We start from the raw sequence: 13,314 nt of genomic DNA, 5'->3' as shown, positions 1-13,314 counted from the left end.
ACCAGAGGTCGTTGTCAGAAGCAATAATTGGTTATCGAGGTTGGTCGCACGAAGGTTGTCGGAACTCAGAGTTGGTTGCCAAAGCTGTCATTGGAGGTGGTTGTCAGAGTTCGGATTTCGCTGTCGAAATTGTCATCGAAGGTGGTTGTTAGAGTCCAGAGTTGGTCGCCGGACTTGTCATCGTAGGTGGTTGTCAGAGCCTAGAGTTAGTACTCGAAGTGTGACAGTGGCCGATAGGTGGAGTTATTGAAAATATGGGAAGAAGGGATAGTTGAGGTGAGTTGGTAAAATATACTAACTCAACTCCACCAACATTTAAAGTTGGTGGGACAAACAATGAGTTGGTATATTATACCAACTCAACTCAACTCATGTTGGTGAGTCAAACACCCCCCTAAGATGCACTCACATTTTGCGCCATCTTTGAAGTAAAGTTGTTTGCATGAAGATGCCACATTGTGCCCCCACATCTAGACCTCTTCAACATACTGTTGAAATCAGGAGAAATGACATATCTTGATTGACAAATTTATTTTGATTGCTTGATTTTTGCATGAATTAGAGGGGATGAATCTTATTATGGATCCGTTTGGATTGACTTAAGAAAAAAGTGTTTTTCAAAAAACTCATTTTTATTAAAATACACTTGAAGAAAACTATTTTAAGTGGCTATTAAACATTCTAATTTCTTCCAAAATAACTCATTTTTTAAATTAAACACTTACACAACCTATGTCTAAGGTAGATTGAGTACTTCTCCACGATTATAAATAGAGCCCAAAACTGCAACACATCCATGATTTGATCATCTAACATTCTACGTCACATCCTACATCTTAAATCTTAGCTTTTAGTTTAGGTTTACTTTCTGTATTTCAATTTCTGCATTTTATTGTATTCAAAAGGTAAAGTCTCTTTATTCGGAGTGAATCACTCGAAAAAATGGGGTTAATCATTCCAAATCAATTTTTATAGTACGAAAAATGTGATTAAAAGTGTAAAATTAAATATTAAATTGATTTTTTTGAGTGATTAAAAGTTTTTTGAAGTGGTTTTAAACATGACGAAAGTAATTTCTCATTTCAATATCACTCTCAAAATCTCAAATATTGTTGGTTCAAATTCACACCATGCAGTCATTGAACTCAAAAACAAAATATGCTCCCATTTTATTGATAGTGATTAATTACACTTTACTCCATAAGTATAGAAACTTTCTGTAGAGCTTGGTATGCTCAAAACTTGCGAGTTTAAGAAAAAAGTGACAGTAAAAAGAAGTAAAAGTAATGATTAAGTACGACTTTATGCTTTTAATTTTTTAATATAGTAAAAATAAAATTTTAAAAAAATTAATTTAGAAAGATATATATATATATTTTTTTGCGATGGTACACTTTTATTAGGTCCAACCAAAGTATATTTTTTCTTTCAAAAAGTAATATTCATGCATCAGGAATTCCATCCATATTTTTACAGCTCACTCCAACCAAACAATAAAAAAATGACAAAATCGATAAATAATAAAATTTATGGTAACTCACATGTAATACACATGGTCACAAATTTTCAAATCCCTATTTTACCCTATCTAGTTCATAACTTTTATTATTGATGGAACTATAAATACATAGTAAATGTAGAATCATAAACAATGATAAGATTCTGTATACAAGTAATTGCTGATGCCTTAGTTCTTCACCTTCTTATTCATTTGAAAAACTAAAAATAATCGCTTTCTTCAAAATAACCACCCTTGCTAATTTTCCATAGTTAACATTTCAATGCATATTTTATTATTAATTTAGATTATGTATAACCACTTTTCGAATTAATCTCACTTGAATTAAATATCCAAATTTTTCTATCAAATTTATATTTTAAATATTCATATATTATCAAATTTCATTTATCTAATCAAATTTTAAATTTATTCAACCGCTTGAATTATTTTTCATTATTTTATACATATTTTTAATAAATAACCGGATATCTTTCTATATTTTTAAAGGTTTAAATTGCTACGTATATGTTATTAGATTCAATTGTACATATTTCATATTTAGTTACTAATTTAGTTGACATTTTGATAATACCTGACTTACCCTTAGTTGGTTCGTATATCCAAAATATTATATACAGTGTAAGTGTAGAGCTTTATTAATAACCAAAATATAAATACAGTGTAAGTGTAGAGCTTTATTAATAACCAAAATATAAATACAGTGTGGAAAGCTTGCTTAATAACCAGGATATAAATACAATGTAATTGATAACCAAATTAATCATATTATAATCTAACATATCCAATTTCAAAACTGAAATGGGCCTCATTCCACAATTTTCGCCATCTTTTAGAATTTGGATTTATTTTTAATATTGAAATTAGATTTTAATAACTACTTCACCTATTGATTTAAAATAAACCAATCTCTTCCTTATTTTTCTCTCTAATTGATTTAAATTAGCTATCTGTTTATTTGATTTAGCCATCTTTCGAAAATATTCAGAATTAATCAATTTTTTTATTTGTTTATCACTATTTTTATTTTAATTATAATATATCTTTAGATTTTATATTATTTTATTTGTTTTTTTTATTATTTTAAATTTGAATTAAATGTTTTTATCCTGATTAGGATTTTACTTAAAATTCTATACATATTATCATCTAACAATCTATATATTTCATTTTTTTAATCATTTTTTGTATTTTTTTAATCACCTTTTATCCATTATCATCTTATTATATTATTATACCATTAATTTGTGTTTGACAAATAAATAAATATTTACTTTTGCAGTCTTGTTATTTTTGCTATGCCTCTATAACGAGTCAAGCTTCTTTCATAGGTTTTGTGGTTGATGGAGTTATAGATACAGTGTAATTGTTGAAGTCTAAATGAAAATAGAATTATGAAAACAATGTAATGGTAAATAAACGAACTCCTTTCCTGATTTTTCTCCCCAAATCATATTTGAATTTATATTTTATTATTAAATTAGATTTGATCTAACTACTTATTGTTAATCACGATAAACAAAAACTTCCTGATTTTTCTCTCTAATTTATATTTGAATTTATCTTTTATTATCAAATTTAATTTTATCTAACTAACTTTTAATTTTTTTAAATGTTTGTTACAAATTCAATCATATCTAAATATTTTTTTCATTATTTTATATATATCGTTATTAAATTAATTTGATTTTTTTTTTCATATTTTCGATGTTTTCAATTTTTCATATCGAAACACTTAAAAATGACTTGTTATACTTAAAAAGAAACATATAAATGAGAATTAAACTTTAAATTTTTGAAACATGTGTGTTTATATATAAATATATAAATAGATACATATGTTTTGTTCGGTTTTTTTATTAATATTAATATTAATATCAATAATATTACTATCATTATCATTATTATTAAAATAAGATAACAAAAAAAATTCTAAATCTCGTCTTGTTTATCATTATCATTATCATTATCATTATCACTATCAACTAGCTGTCCCCAAAATCTCTTTTTCTCCTTGTTAATCTCATGTCAGCAATTGCATCTTGGCTAGCTTTTGACTGCCACCCTCGCCAAGTCGTTGACCTTTTTTGCTCGCATACATGTTTCCTGATTTTGTTTCTACTCTAAACATCGTTGTCAACAATGATGTTTTAGGATTAATAGTGTTTAAAGTTGGCTTTCAAGGACGATGACTCCCTACAATTGGTTTGATGTCAAATACAATCAAATTTCCAATAGTCACATCATCTTGAAGTTACAATTTTTTCAAATACCCACTTGCCAACAATAACTTCATTGGTACATTATCTTCTCTCGCATACACGCGTTCTTGTGGTTCTAGAATGTTCAGGAAAGTTTTATCACTTACTAATTAGGATTTTCTATATATAAATTTGTTTTGCTATTTTTATAATTTTGAAACATTTTGCCATTTTTCTATAAAACTTTAAAATTTGTTATTTCTCTTGTCGGTTCTTAAATGAACTACATAAAAAAGTCCATGATGCACACAAAAATATATAATACTACAACATTAAAGAATTACAGGCTCAAAGATTAAAATAATTTATCATCAAATAGCGTGTCAAATGCTGAATGAGAATAGTATATACGATGAAATTTTCTACTACTACCAAAGTACGAAAACGGCTCTTATTTATTATGTGTCACGTCAAATATGTTTTTAAGAATAAAGTGGTCCTACAAAAGAGTTTTGGGTTTTTTTTTTTAATAATAAAAAAAAAGAGAATGAAAAGGTTGTTAACGTGTTAGCTAAGACGGTTAAAGCGGGATGGCATTGCCATGTATTCTACTCCCGAAAATTTACAAGGAGTCATGAAAGATCCCCTTTATAATAGGATACTCCTTAACTAACTTACTCTCTCCCCATTCAATTCTTCTACTCCATTTTCATTCATTGTTTCATCCTTCTCATTTCTCTCCTCCTCCTCCTCCATCTTCTTCGCCCTCCGGTCCAATATGAACGAACAGAGCGATGACAAGGCCGAGTTCTCTCCTCTAATCCAAACCCACAATCATGATCCACAAGGCAGCTCCGGCACCACCTTCGCCATCGTTTTCACCACTTTGGTTGCGGTTTCTGGCTCATACGTTTTCGGTACAGCCGTAAGTTCCCCTACGCTTTACCTCTGTCGTTGCTGTCATTTTTCATTATAAAACCTTTTTATTAAGGATCTTTTATGATTGATGACCTGTCTCCTATCAAAGTATGAAATCTAATTTTCTACTCACGTACGAACTATTGATAGACACGATTGCAAAGGTTAGATTTCATACATTTGTGGGGAGTGAGTCAATTAATCATAAAAGAGCTTGTGAATGAGTCATCTTTTATTAATGCACAATTATCATTAAGTACATTGTTCGGTATCTTCAATTTGAACGTTTGCTTTTGCCTTTCATGGAAACAATTTTTAGACTTTTTTAGTGTTTGGTTAGGTAATTCTAAAAGCACTAGAAAAATTAGAACTCTTTTAAGCCAAGAGGGGTGCTTAGAGAAGAAGTGACTCTAGAGATTTTGAGACTTTTGTACAGGTGACCCAATGACCGGTATTTTTAAAACCAATGAAAACTAACTTTTTGTTTAGTCATAAATCACTTACCAACATTAAATTGTCCATTTGCGATTGCGAGTTTAATTGTTTTCATTTGTCACAAATTGCTGAGACCCTGAACACGATTTTCACGTTCGAGAAAAGTTAAAAAAAAGTCATAACATTGTGAAATTTTTATAAAAATCGCAATGCACCTTGAAATTGCATTTGGGATCTCATCAATTCGTGATGGATGCGAACTTTCGACTGCAAATGGACAGTAAGGAGAAGTTAAGTTGGATAGTACTGTGTGATGTAAGCAAAATTATTTGACATTAACCCAATCAAATTTGGGTCAACCATACAAAAAAAAACTCCTTTAAATTCTTCCATAATTTTGATTGATTTGAAAATAATGGGTTGTGATGTTTTCATTTTTGTCAGATTGGATATTCATCACCTTCTCAGTCTGGCATCATGACCGACCTGGCTCTTACTGTCTCAGAGGTGAATGAAAATTACAAATTATTGTTATCTTTGATTTATGATGGTTGAAGTAAAATGGTACGAAAATCAGCCAATCAATTAGAGTGAAATTTAGTATTAATAGGTTAAATAAATATTTTTAAGATTGTGATGATTGATGAATAGGTCCCTAAATTTCTAATTTTGTGTCTTACTAGGTTCTTCCACTTTGAAGTGTCATATAAATCTTTGGTCTTTCAATTTTCTGTTTAATAGAATCTTGAACTATCAAACGACGAATTAGACACAAACTTTTCTATAAATAGGCATCCATTAGACACAAAATTGAAGGTTCAAATAGGCACTTTTAAAGATAGAATTGTAGGTTTAGAGGTCTATTTAAACATTTTGAAAGTTCAAGGACGTGTTAAACACAACCTTAAAAGTTTGAAGACAACAATTATAATTTAACCTATTTAATGAATTGAACACTGCTTTTATCGAATGATGGAGAGAAAATGGGAGAAATTACATGTTTTTATTCTATCTAACAATCTTTGAACAACTTTGCTTTTAAGGTTGGCTCCTGAAAACCATCATATCAACTGGTCAATAGTTGTTTAAATAAGTTAAAAATTCTCATATTTATCTAATGATTCAATTAATGTAACTAATTTGTTCATTTCTAAGAAGTACGGACATTTTAATTTGGTTAGTGTGTCCGTCTTCGACACATGTTGGACACTTGGATACTCCGACACTTATTGGACACGTATCAAACACTTGTTAATGCAATAGATATGTTAGACACTAGTTGTACAAAGCCAAAATAGGACCAACATTTGGTAGACATGCATCAAACTCTTCTTACACATACTAAGTCAACACATAGATGACAAAAATAATAAAAGTTGAGAGCGAAATACAACAAATTAATTTTTTTAAGCATAGAAATAAATAAACTCATTAACTTTAAATTTCCTTCTTGTTTAAAAATGATATATATGTTAAAAAATGTATGTTTTTAATAAATGTGTCCATGGCGTGTCCCCGTCTCAAATTTTTTAAAAAACTGATGTGTCACTGTGTCAGTATCATGTTGTATCCATGTTTTTATCTGTATCTGTGCTTCTTAGGTTCATTTTGTATCTAGTTCTCAAATTATTATTTGATGATCGTACAGTATTCAGTCTTTGGTTCAATATTGACAATTGGAGCAATGATCGGTGCTATTTTGAGTGGAAAACTGGCTGATTGTATTGGTAGAAGAGGTGTAAGTTTATTCATTCCCACTCCCATTTCCTTCTTCTCTTCTTCCTTTTTCCTATTTTCGACCGAGAGATTCCTTTTTTATTCTTAAAGTCATTCTTAGCTATAGAGTTTTTCAGTAAACTTCTTTGATCTGTTTTCCCTTGTTTTCTGAGCAGACAATGGGCTTTGCAGAGATATTTTGCCTCTTAGGGTGGTTTTTTATAGCATTTTCTAAGGTCTGTTTGAATTTTATTTCATCTGATTGAGATAGTTATACCTTCAAGACTATCTTAAGTAGATATTTTTTATGTTCTATGAGCATTATAAAAGATACCGAAAATATCAATGGATATTTAATATCGATATCGAACCCTTCAGTTTATGGATATATCAACATGTTGGTGGATACTTCCATCGTTGAATTTGAAGGAAAAACTTGACTTGACTTGACTTGTCAATTGGTGGTGACTGTTGATAGACTGCTTGGTGGTTGGATATAGGACGAATGCTGGTCGGATTCGGAATGGGAGTTATCTCTTTTGTGGTATATGTTGCAAGAATTCCAACTCTTGTTCATTTACAATTAGTTCTATTTTATCCACATATTTAAAGAAAATTAACTAAAGTATGAGCCTGGTCTAACAGGTTCCTGTCTTTATAGCAGAAATAACACCAAAGGAATTTCGAGGAGCATTTACAACAGTTCATCAGGTAAAAGAAAAACCATCATGAATTTCTATGTCGTTGACACAAAATCGTCATCTACTCGGCTTCTAGTATGATGTTTGTGTAAGAACCCCTAGTTAGGAAGAAAGTAGAATGATTAGTATGACTATTAGTAAGGGGATATTAGTAATTAGATATGAAGTTTGTAACGATTTTTAGTTATAAATAGAGGGAGTCGATTGTGAGCAAGAGTGTGAAGAATTTGGTAGTATTTCTAATTTGGGAGAGAGTTGCCCTCTCGAAAGACTATGCTATATTGTAACTTCTTTAAATATTATAATATATATTTCTATCATTTAGTGTTCTTTGTTGTTCTTGAGTTTTCTCGTCAGGAGATATCCTAACATTTCAAAAAAAAAAATTATCACTCGAATACCCGTATATAAAAATGTCTAACACATGTTATAAATCTGACTTAAGCATAGAAGGGGAGAGAATAGTAACTAAAAGATGTAAGATAACAACGTTGTGAACCGTATCTATTCTATACGTTGTGCAGCTATGTCCTTGAGTTCTAAAGTAATTAAAGGAGGCAAGATCCCTAATGAAATTCCATTAGAAGAGCTTTCCACAAGGCTATGTTGGACCTTTTTTCATAGATTTGGTTATTTTTAGTTATAGTTTATAGAAGTTTTTTAGGGATGAACATTCATAAATATTAGAAGATAATTACATTGGGTAGTACTTTTAGGAATAATAATTAAGTATATGATAACATGGGTAGAAAATTTCCCACTCTCACTTCTGTTGTAAAAAAAGGAATAAAAAGAGAACTACAATATTATTATGGATATCTCTCCAATACCTTATTATGTTGATTGTACAGTTGATGATATGTTTTGGTGTTTCACTGACATGGCTGATTGGAGCTTTTGTGAACTGGAGGGCTCTTGCTCTAATTGGTAGCGTTTCTACTATACATTATTTTGAGACTTAAGATGAATAGGGTTTAATGGGAAGTGATTTCTCACTGTCCTGATTATGTTACAGGAGCAATTCCATGTCTAGTACAACTCCTAGGACTTCCCTTCATTCCAGAGTCTCCTAGATGGCTGGTATCTCACTCTCAAATTCATAATTGGTTCTATTACTTATATTTGTTCGAAAAGACGTGAAAAAGTGTATTATGCTAAAATGAGTATAACTCAATTATCATAATGCCTGTATTTTCAACCTCAAAGTTAGAAGTTTGATTTCCCCGTCATACGCATTGATAGAAAAAAAAAGTGTTACTGTTTTGCAAAAAGTAGTAAATAATGGTTATGAAAGTGACACTAAATTACTTTTATATGAATCTATCAATAACTTTATTCAAGAATTTTTGTTGTATGTAGGCAAATAACGATCGAGAGTCGGATTGTGAAGTTGCTCTCCAACGTCTTAGGGGGGCGAGTAAAGATATTTCTGCAGAAATTTTAGAGATTCAAGTATACTTTTCATTTTCCTTTGTTGTTCTAGTTTTTTTTTCCCTTTTTTTCCCTTATCAATCAAAGGCTTCATGTGTGTTTCCTAACCTTATAGGAATTCACAGAACTTCTTAAACAGCTCCCTGAGCCAAGTGTTCTTGACTTATTCGAAAGGCAATATGCACGTTCTCTCATTGTAAGCCTTCAAATTTGATCTTTTGGGAGTGATATTGAAGTTGTTAAAATTTCTTTTTCCATGTTCAAAATCATTTTGAAACACGAGTCACGACCTTAATCACTCAAAAGTAAACTAATATTTAATTTTTACAATTTTAAATGTAATTTTTCATATCGTCAAAATTGATTTTCAATGATAAAAACATGTTTAAGAGTGATTTTGAAAATGAAAAGAGCGATCTTAACTATTTTGAAATCACTCCCAAACATATCCTTCAATTATTGAATTTTTAGAATCGCATATCTCTTTGTCCTTTGTTTATATGGTGACTTTGATCTAACTGTGTCAGGCAGGAGTTGGCCTTATGGCACTTCAACAATTTGGAGGGGTTAATGGCATTGGATTCTATGTAAAATCTTTATTCACTACAGCTGGTATGTGAAAATTCAAATACAAACACCCCATTTGATAATAATTTAGTTTTTAATTTTTGAATATTAAATTTATAAATATCTTTTCTATCTTTGGATTTCTTGCTCTGTAGTCTATTTTTACCCATGTTTCAAAAATCGAGTCAAATTTTGAAAAACTAAAAAAGTAGTTTTTAAAATCTTGTTTGTGTTTTTGGAGTTTGGCTAACAATTAACTCTTTTATTTAAAAAAGATGCAAATTATTGTAAAATAGTTGAGAAAAAATAGACTTGATTTTAAAAAAAGAAATGGTTACCAAATGAGGTATAAACGGTTGGGTTGATAAGAAAACATTAGGTCCCTTGAAAGAAAATTAATCCTCTAGATTCTGACAGGATTTTCGGGGAATATCGGGACTATAGCATTGGCTGTTATTCAGGTTTTTCTATCACTTCATACACATTCCTCAAATGTGATTGCAAAAACACCCTCCTTTAGCTTATATTTTGGCCTTAATGATGTTTCAGATACTAATGACTTCTCTTGGTGTAGTTTTGATGGATGTATCAGGACGACGACCGCTTTTGATGGTATGTGATAATACAAAATCCACATTGTTTAGACTGACATGAAGTAACAAACAAGCTAATGGAAACTTTGAATTCAAACAGATTTCTGCGTCGGGCACTTGCTTGGGTTGCTTAGGTATCGCATTGTCGTTTCTCTTAAAGGTTTACTTCTAGCTTCTATCCGCAATTGTGAATCCAGTGGCCATGGCAGATTTCATGATTCATCATCATGTTCTAAAAGAAACCTGATTTTGAATGTGCAGGATCTCCAACTATGGCTATCTGGCTCTCCCATATTGGCATTTTTTGGTGTACTGGTAATGTAGAGATTAACACAGAAATATAGGCATGAGTATCCTTTCTTTTTTCTTTCCATAGCAGGGTATTCAGCCATTGGAAACTAGTTTTGAAGTTTAGGGAGGACTATCTTGCAATATCGTTGAAGAAACTACAATAGTTAATAGGCTTTCGAGAGGATTATCTCTCTCGATTAAGTCCCACAAGATGGATAAACCACCAAGATGCACATTTAGATGTGATCTCAACTCATTTATTGTACCCCTCCTGAACTCCGGTATTACAAGTAGAACATAAAGGGGCGCTTTGGATATAAAACATCTTCCTTTCTAATGGCTCACTCTTTGGAACTCCAAAATTAAGCGTGTCTAGCTTAAAGTAATCCTATATAGAGTGATCTCTTGAGAATTTTCTAAGAAGCTTTGAATGAAAATAAAACATGCTAAAATGATCCCGGATGGTTAGTGAGGATAGTCTTCACTCTTAGAAGCATTCAAGACAAGCAATGATGACATTATCAGGTTAGAGGGGATGTAGGAAATACCAACTGTCAAATTTGTATTCTGGATCGTGGGCCTGGGCCATTATATCCTACTAGTATTACCAATATAATATCTCTTATTAGTACTCTCACATCCTCATAGTTAGCTTGCAGTGGATTCATCTTCATTAGCCATTTGTCATCTTTTGTTAATTCACATTCATTTAAATGAGAGCCTAGTTCTTTTGGTACAAGTAAAATTGTAAGTGGCTGATAGTGATCTCATTGAATCTGGTTAACTTTCCTTTCTCTTATTCTTTTAAGATTGGAGTCCTTAGGTAATTTTTTTCTTGGACTTGGTTATTTCTACAGACATTCGTGGGATCTTTCGCGTTAGGCATGGGAGCAATTCCTTGGGTCATAATGTCAGAGGTATGAATTTACAAGCTTCATTAGGGATGGTCCTTTTTACATTATGATAGCAGAACATTTGATATGGAGTTAAAACATGGAGGCCACCATATTTTTGTTTGATTAGAATTTATAAATCTATGGTCTCGATTGGTAACCGTTTGATTTTTGGTTTTTAGTTTTTGAAGATTAAGTCTATAAACACTTTTCCACATCTAAATTTCTTTCTTTGTCATCTATTTTTTACCAAGGCTTTCATAAACCAAACCGGATTTTGAAAACTAAACCAAGTAGTTTTTAAAAATTTGTCCTTGTTTTTGAAATTTGGTTAAGAATTCAACTCTTAGACTAGAGAAAAATGCAAATCATTATAAGAAATTGAAAGAAAATATGTTTAATTTTCAAAATCCAAAAACAAAAACAAAGACCTTATTTGATAACTATTTGGTTTTTGGATTTTGAAAATTAAGTCTATTTCCTCTAAAGGTCTTTCAATAATTTTCATCTTTCTTAACTAAAAGAATTGAATTCTTAACCAAATTCCAAAAATAAAAACAAGATTTAAAAAACTAATTTTTTTTTAGTTTAAAAAAAATTGAGGCTGGTTTTTTAAAACTTTAGTAAAAAGTAGATCACAAAGTAAGGAATCTAAAGATAGAATGAGTGTTTATAGGATCAATTTCCAAAAACTAAAAATCGAAAACCAAATGGTTATCCAACGGGGCCATACGAACAAAATTCTGTTTGGAAATTCGTTGATTGACTTGATTCAATTTCTACTTGTTCAGATATTTCCTATAAACATGAAGGGATTGGCTGGTAGCTTGGTTACTTTAGTGAGTTGGCTAGGCTCTTGGATCGTCTCATATAGTTTCAACTTTCTTTTGAATTGGAGCTCTTCAGGTAAAAAAGAAGCCAAAACTTTCACCTTTAGAATCATCTGATTACATTGAATTTGAATGGTCTATGGATGAGTAATTTGGTGTTTTTTCTGCTAACTTTGGAAGGTATCTTTTTCATATTCTCAAGCATATGTGGCTTCACAGTTCTGTTTGTTGCAAAATTTGTACCTGAAACTAAGGGTAGAACTTTGGAAGAAATTCAAGCTGCAATGAACCCTCTATCTACCAAAAGTTGAATTTTTGTTGATTCACTAAAGTAATTCATATAAGCTCATATTATTTGTTTATTCTTTTTAGCTTGATTTTTTGAAAATGATGACAATACAAACTTTGATTCATACATTTGGATGTTACTTTTTCAGTGATAATTTGTGTAGTGATATGGAATTATAATATGATTCATTGTGTAGTACAAGTTCTATTTTATTAGTTGAATCATTTTTACCTTCGAAATCTTAATTTGTTATTAAAAGAATTACCCTTTCCATTAAAGTAAAAGGATGAAAAAATCGTTGTTAGCCTTTATTTCATCTCAAAATATACCATTCAAATCATTTATCTAATCAATTTTCGTCTCAAAACAACATAATGGTAATCAAATATTGTATTGACACTGGTTTTTTCTTTAAATGTGTCTAATATCATGGGATTTATGCCCTAAAATAGTGTAATGATTGTTTAATTATTAACTATCTTAATTGCAATCTTTTACTTGTCCACTACCAGAAAAACTTGAGTTATTACTAATAAATTATTAGTTGAATAATATGTGATTCACATACCAACAAATCATTTTGAGAAGTAATTTTATTATCTTAACGGTGGTTAACGAGAGATACTTATTTTCGGACTACTTTACCGCTTCACCAAATCTTAAGTCGACACTATTCTTTGTTTTTAAAATAAACCTAAACCGTGATCATTGTCTGAAAATTTGGGAGGCGAGAATAAGATGTTCTAGTTAAAGTTGGTAGATGTTGAGTCTATGAGTGGGTCAAAATTAGCTTGAATATGCACAAGAGTTGGCTTGGAGAGGAGGGGTCTGATAGGAATGACATTGTAGAGGCCTGCTTGCTCACTCCCACTTCTCGAACCAAGTGAAAGTCACCAATGATGTCTTTTTGGAAGTTGAATACTGATTTTC

General features: G+C 30.7%; 1 protein-coding gene across 1 annotated transcript; it reads left to right on the top strand.

The window, feature by feature from the left end:
* Positions 1–4,431: 4,431 nt before the first annotated feature.
* Positions 4,432–12,406, top strand: LOC150038070 (sugar transporter ERD6-like 5). Its single transcript, XM_090310911.1, has 18 exons — positions 4,432–4,645; positions 5,518–5,580; positions 6,722–6,811; positions 6,966–7,025; positions 7,268–7,333; positions 7,435–7,500; positions 8,342–8,417; positions 8,506–8,570; positions 8,850–8,942; positions 9,037–9,117; positions 9,449–9,533; positions 9,906–9,949; positions 10,038–10,100; positions 10,182–10,241; positions 10,343–10,396; positions 11,230–11,289; positions 12,057–12,171; positions 12,276–12,406. The coding sequence occupies exons 1-18, from the start codon at positions 4,499–4,501 to the stop codon at positions 12,404–12,406; spliced, it is 1,419 nt and encodes a 472-aa protein (XP_090167037.1). The 5' UTR covers positions 4,432–4,498.
* The last annotated feature ends 908 nt before the right edge of the window (positions 12,407–13,314 follow it).

The sequence above is a fragment of the Benincasa hispida genome, chromosome 2 (assembly GCF_027475165.1).
Source record: "Benincasa hispida cultivar pf3 chromosome 2, pf3_genome.v1.1, whole genome shotgun sequence".
In the NCBI taxonomy this organism is placed as follows: domain Eukaryota; kingdom Viridiplantae; phylum Streptophyta; class Magnoliopsida; order Cucurbitales; family Cucurbitaceae; genus Benincasa; species Benincasa hispida.
This window is presented reverse-complemented; position numbering and strand designations above follow the sequence as displayed.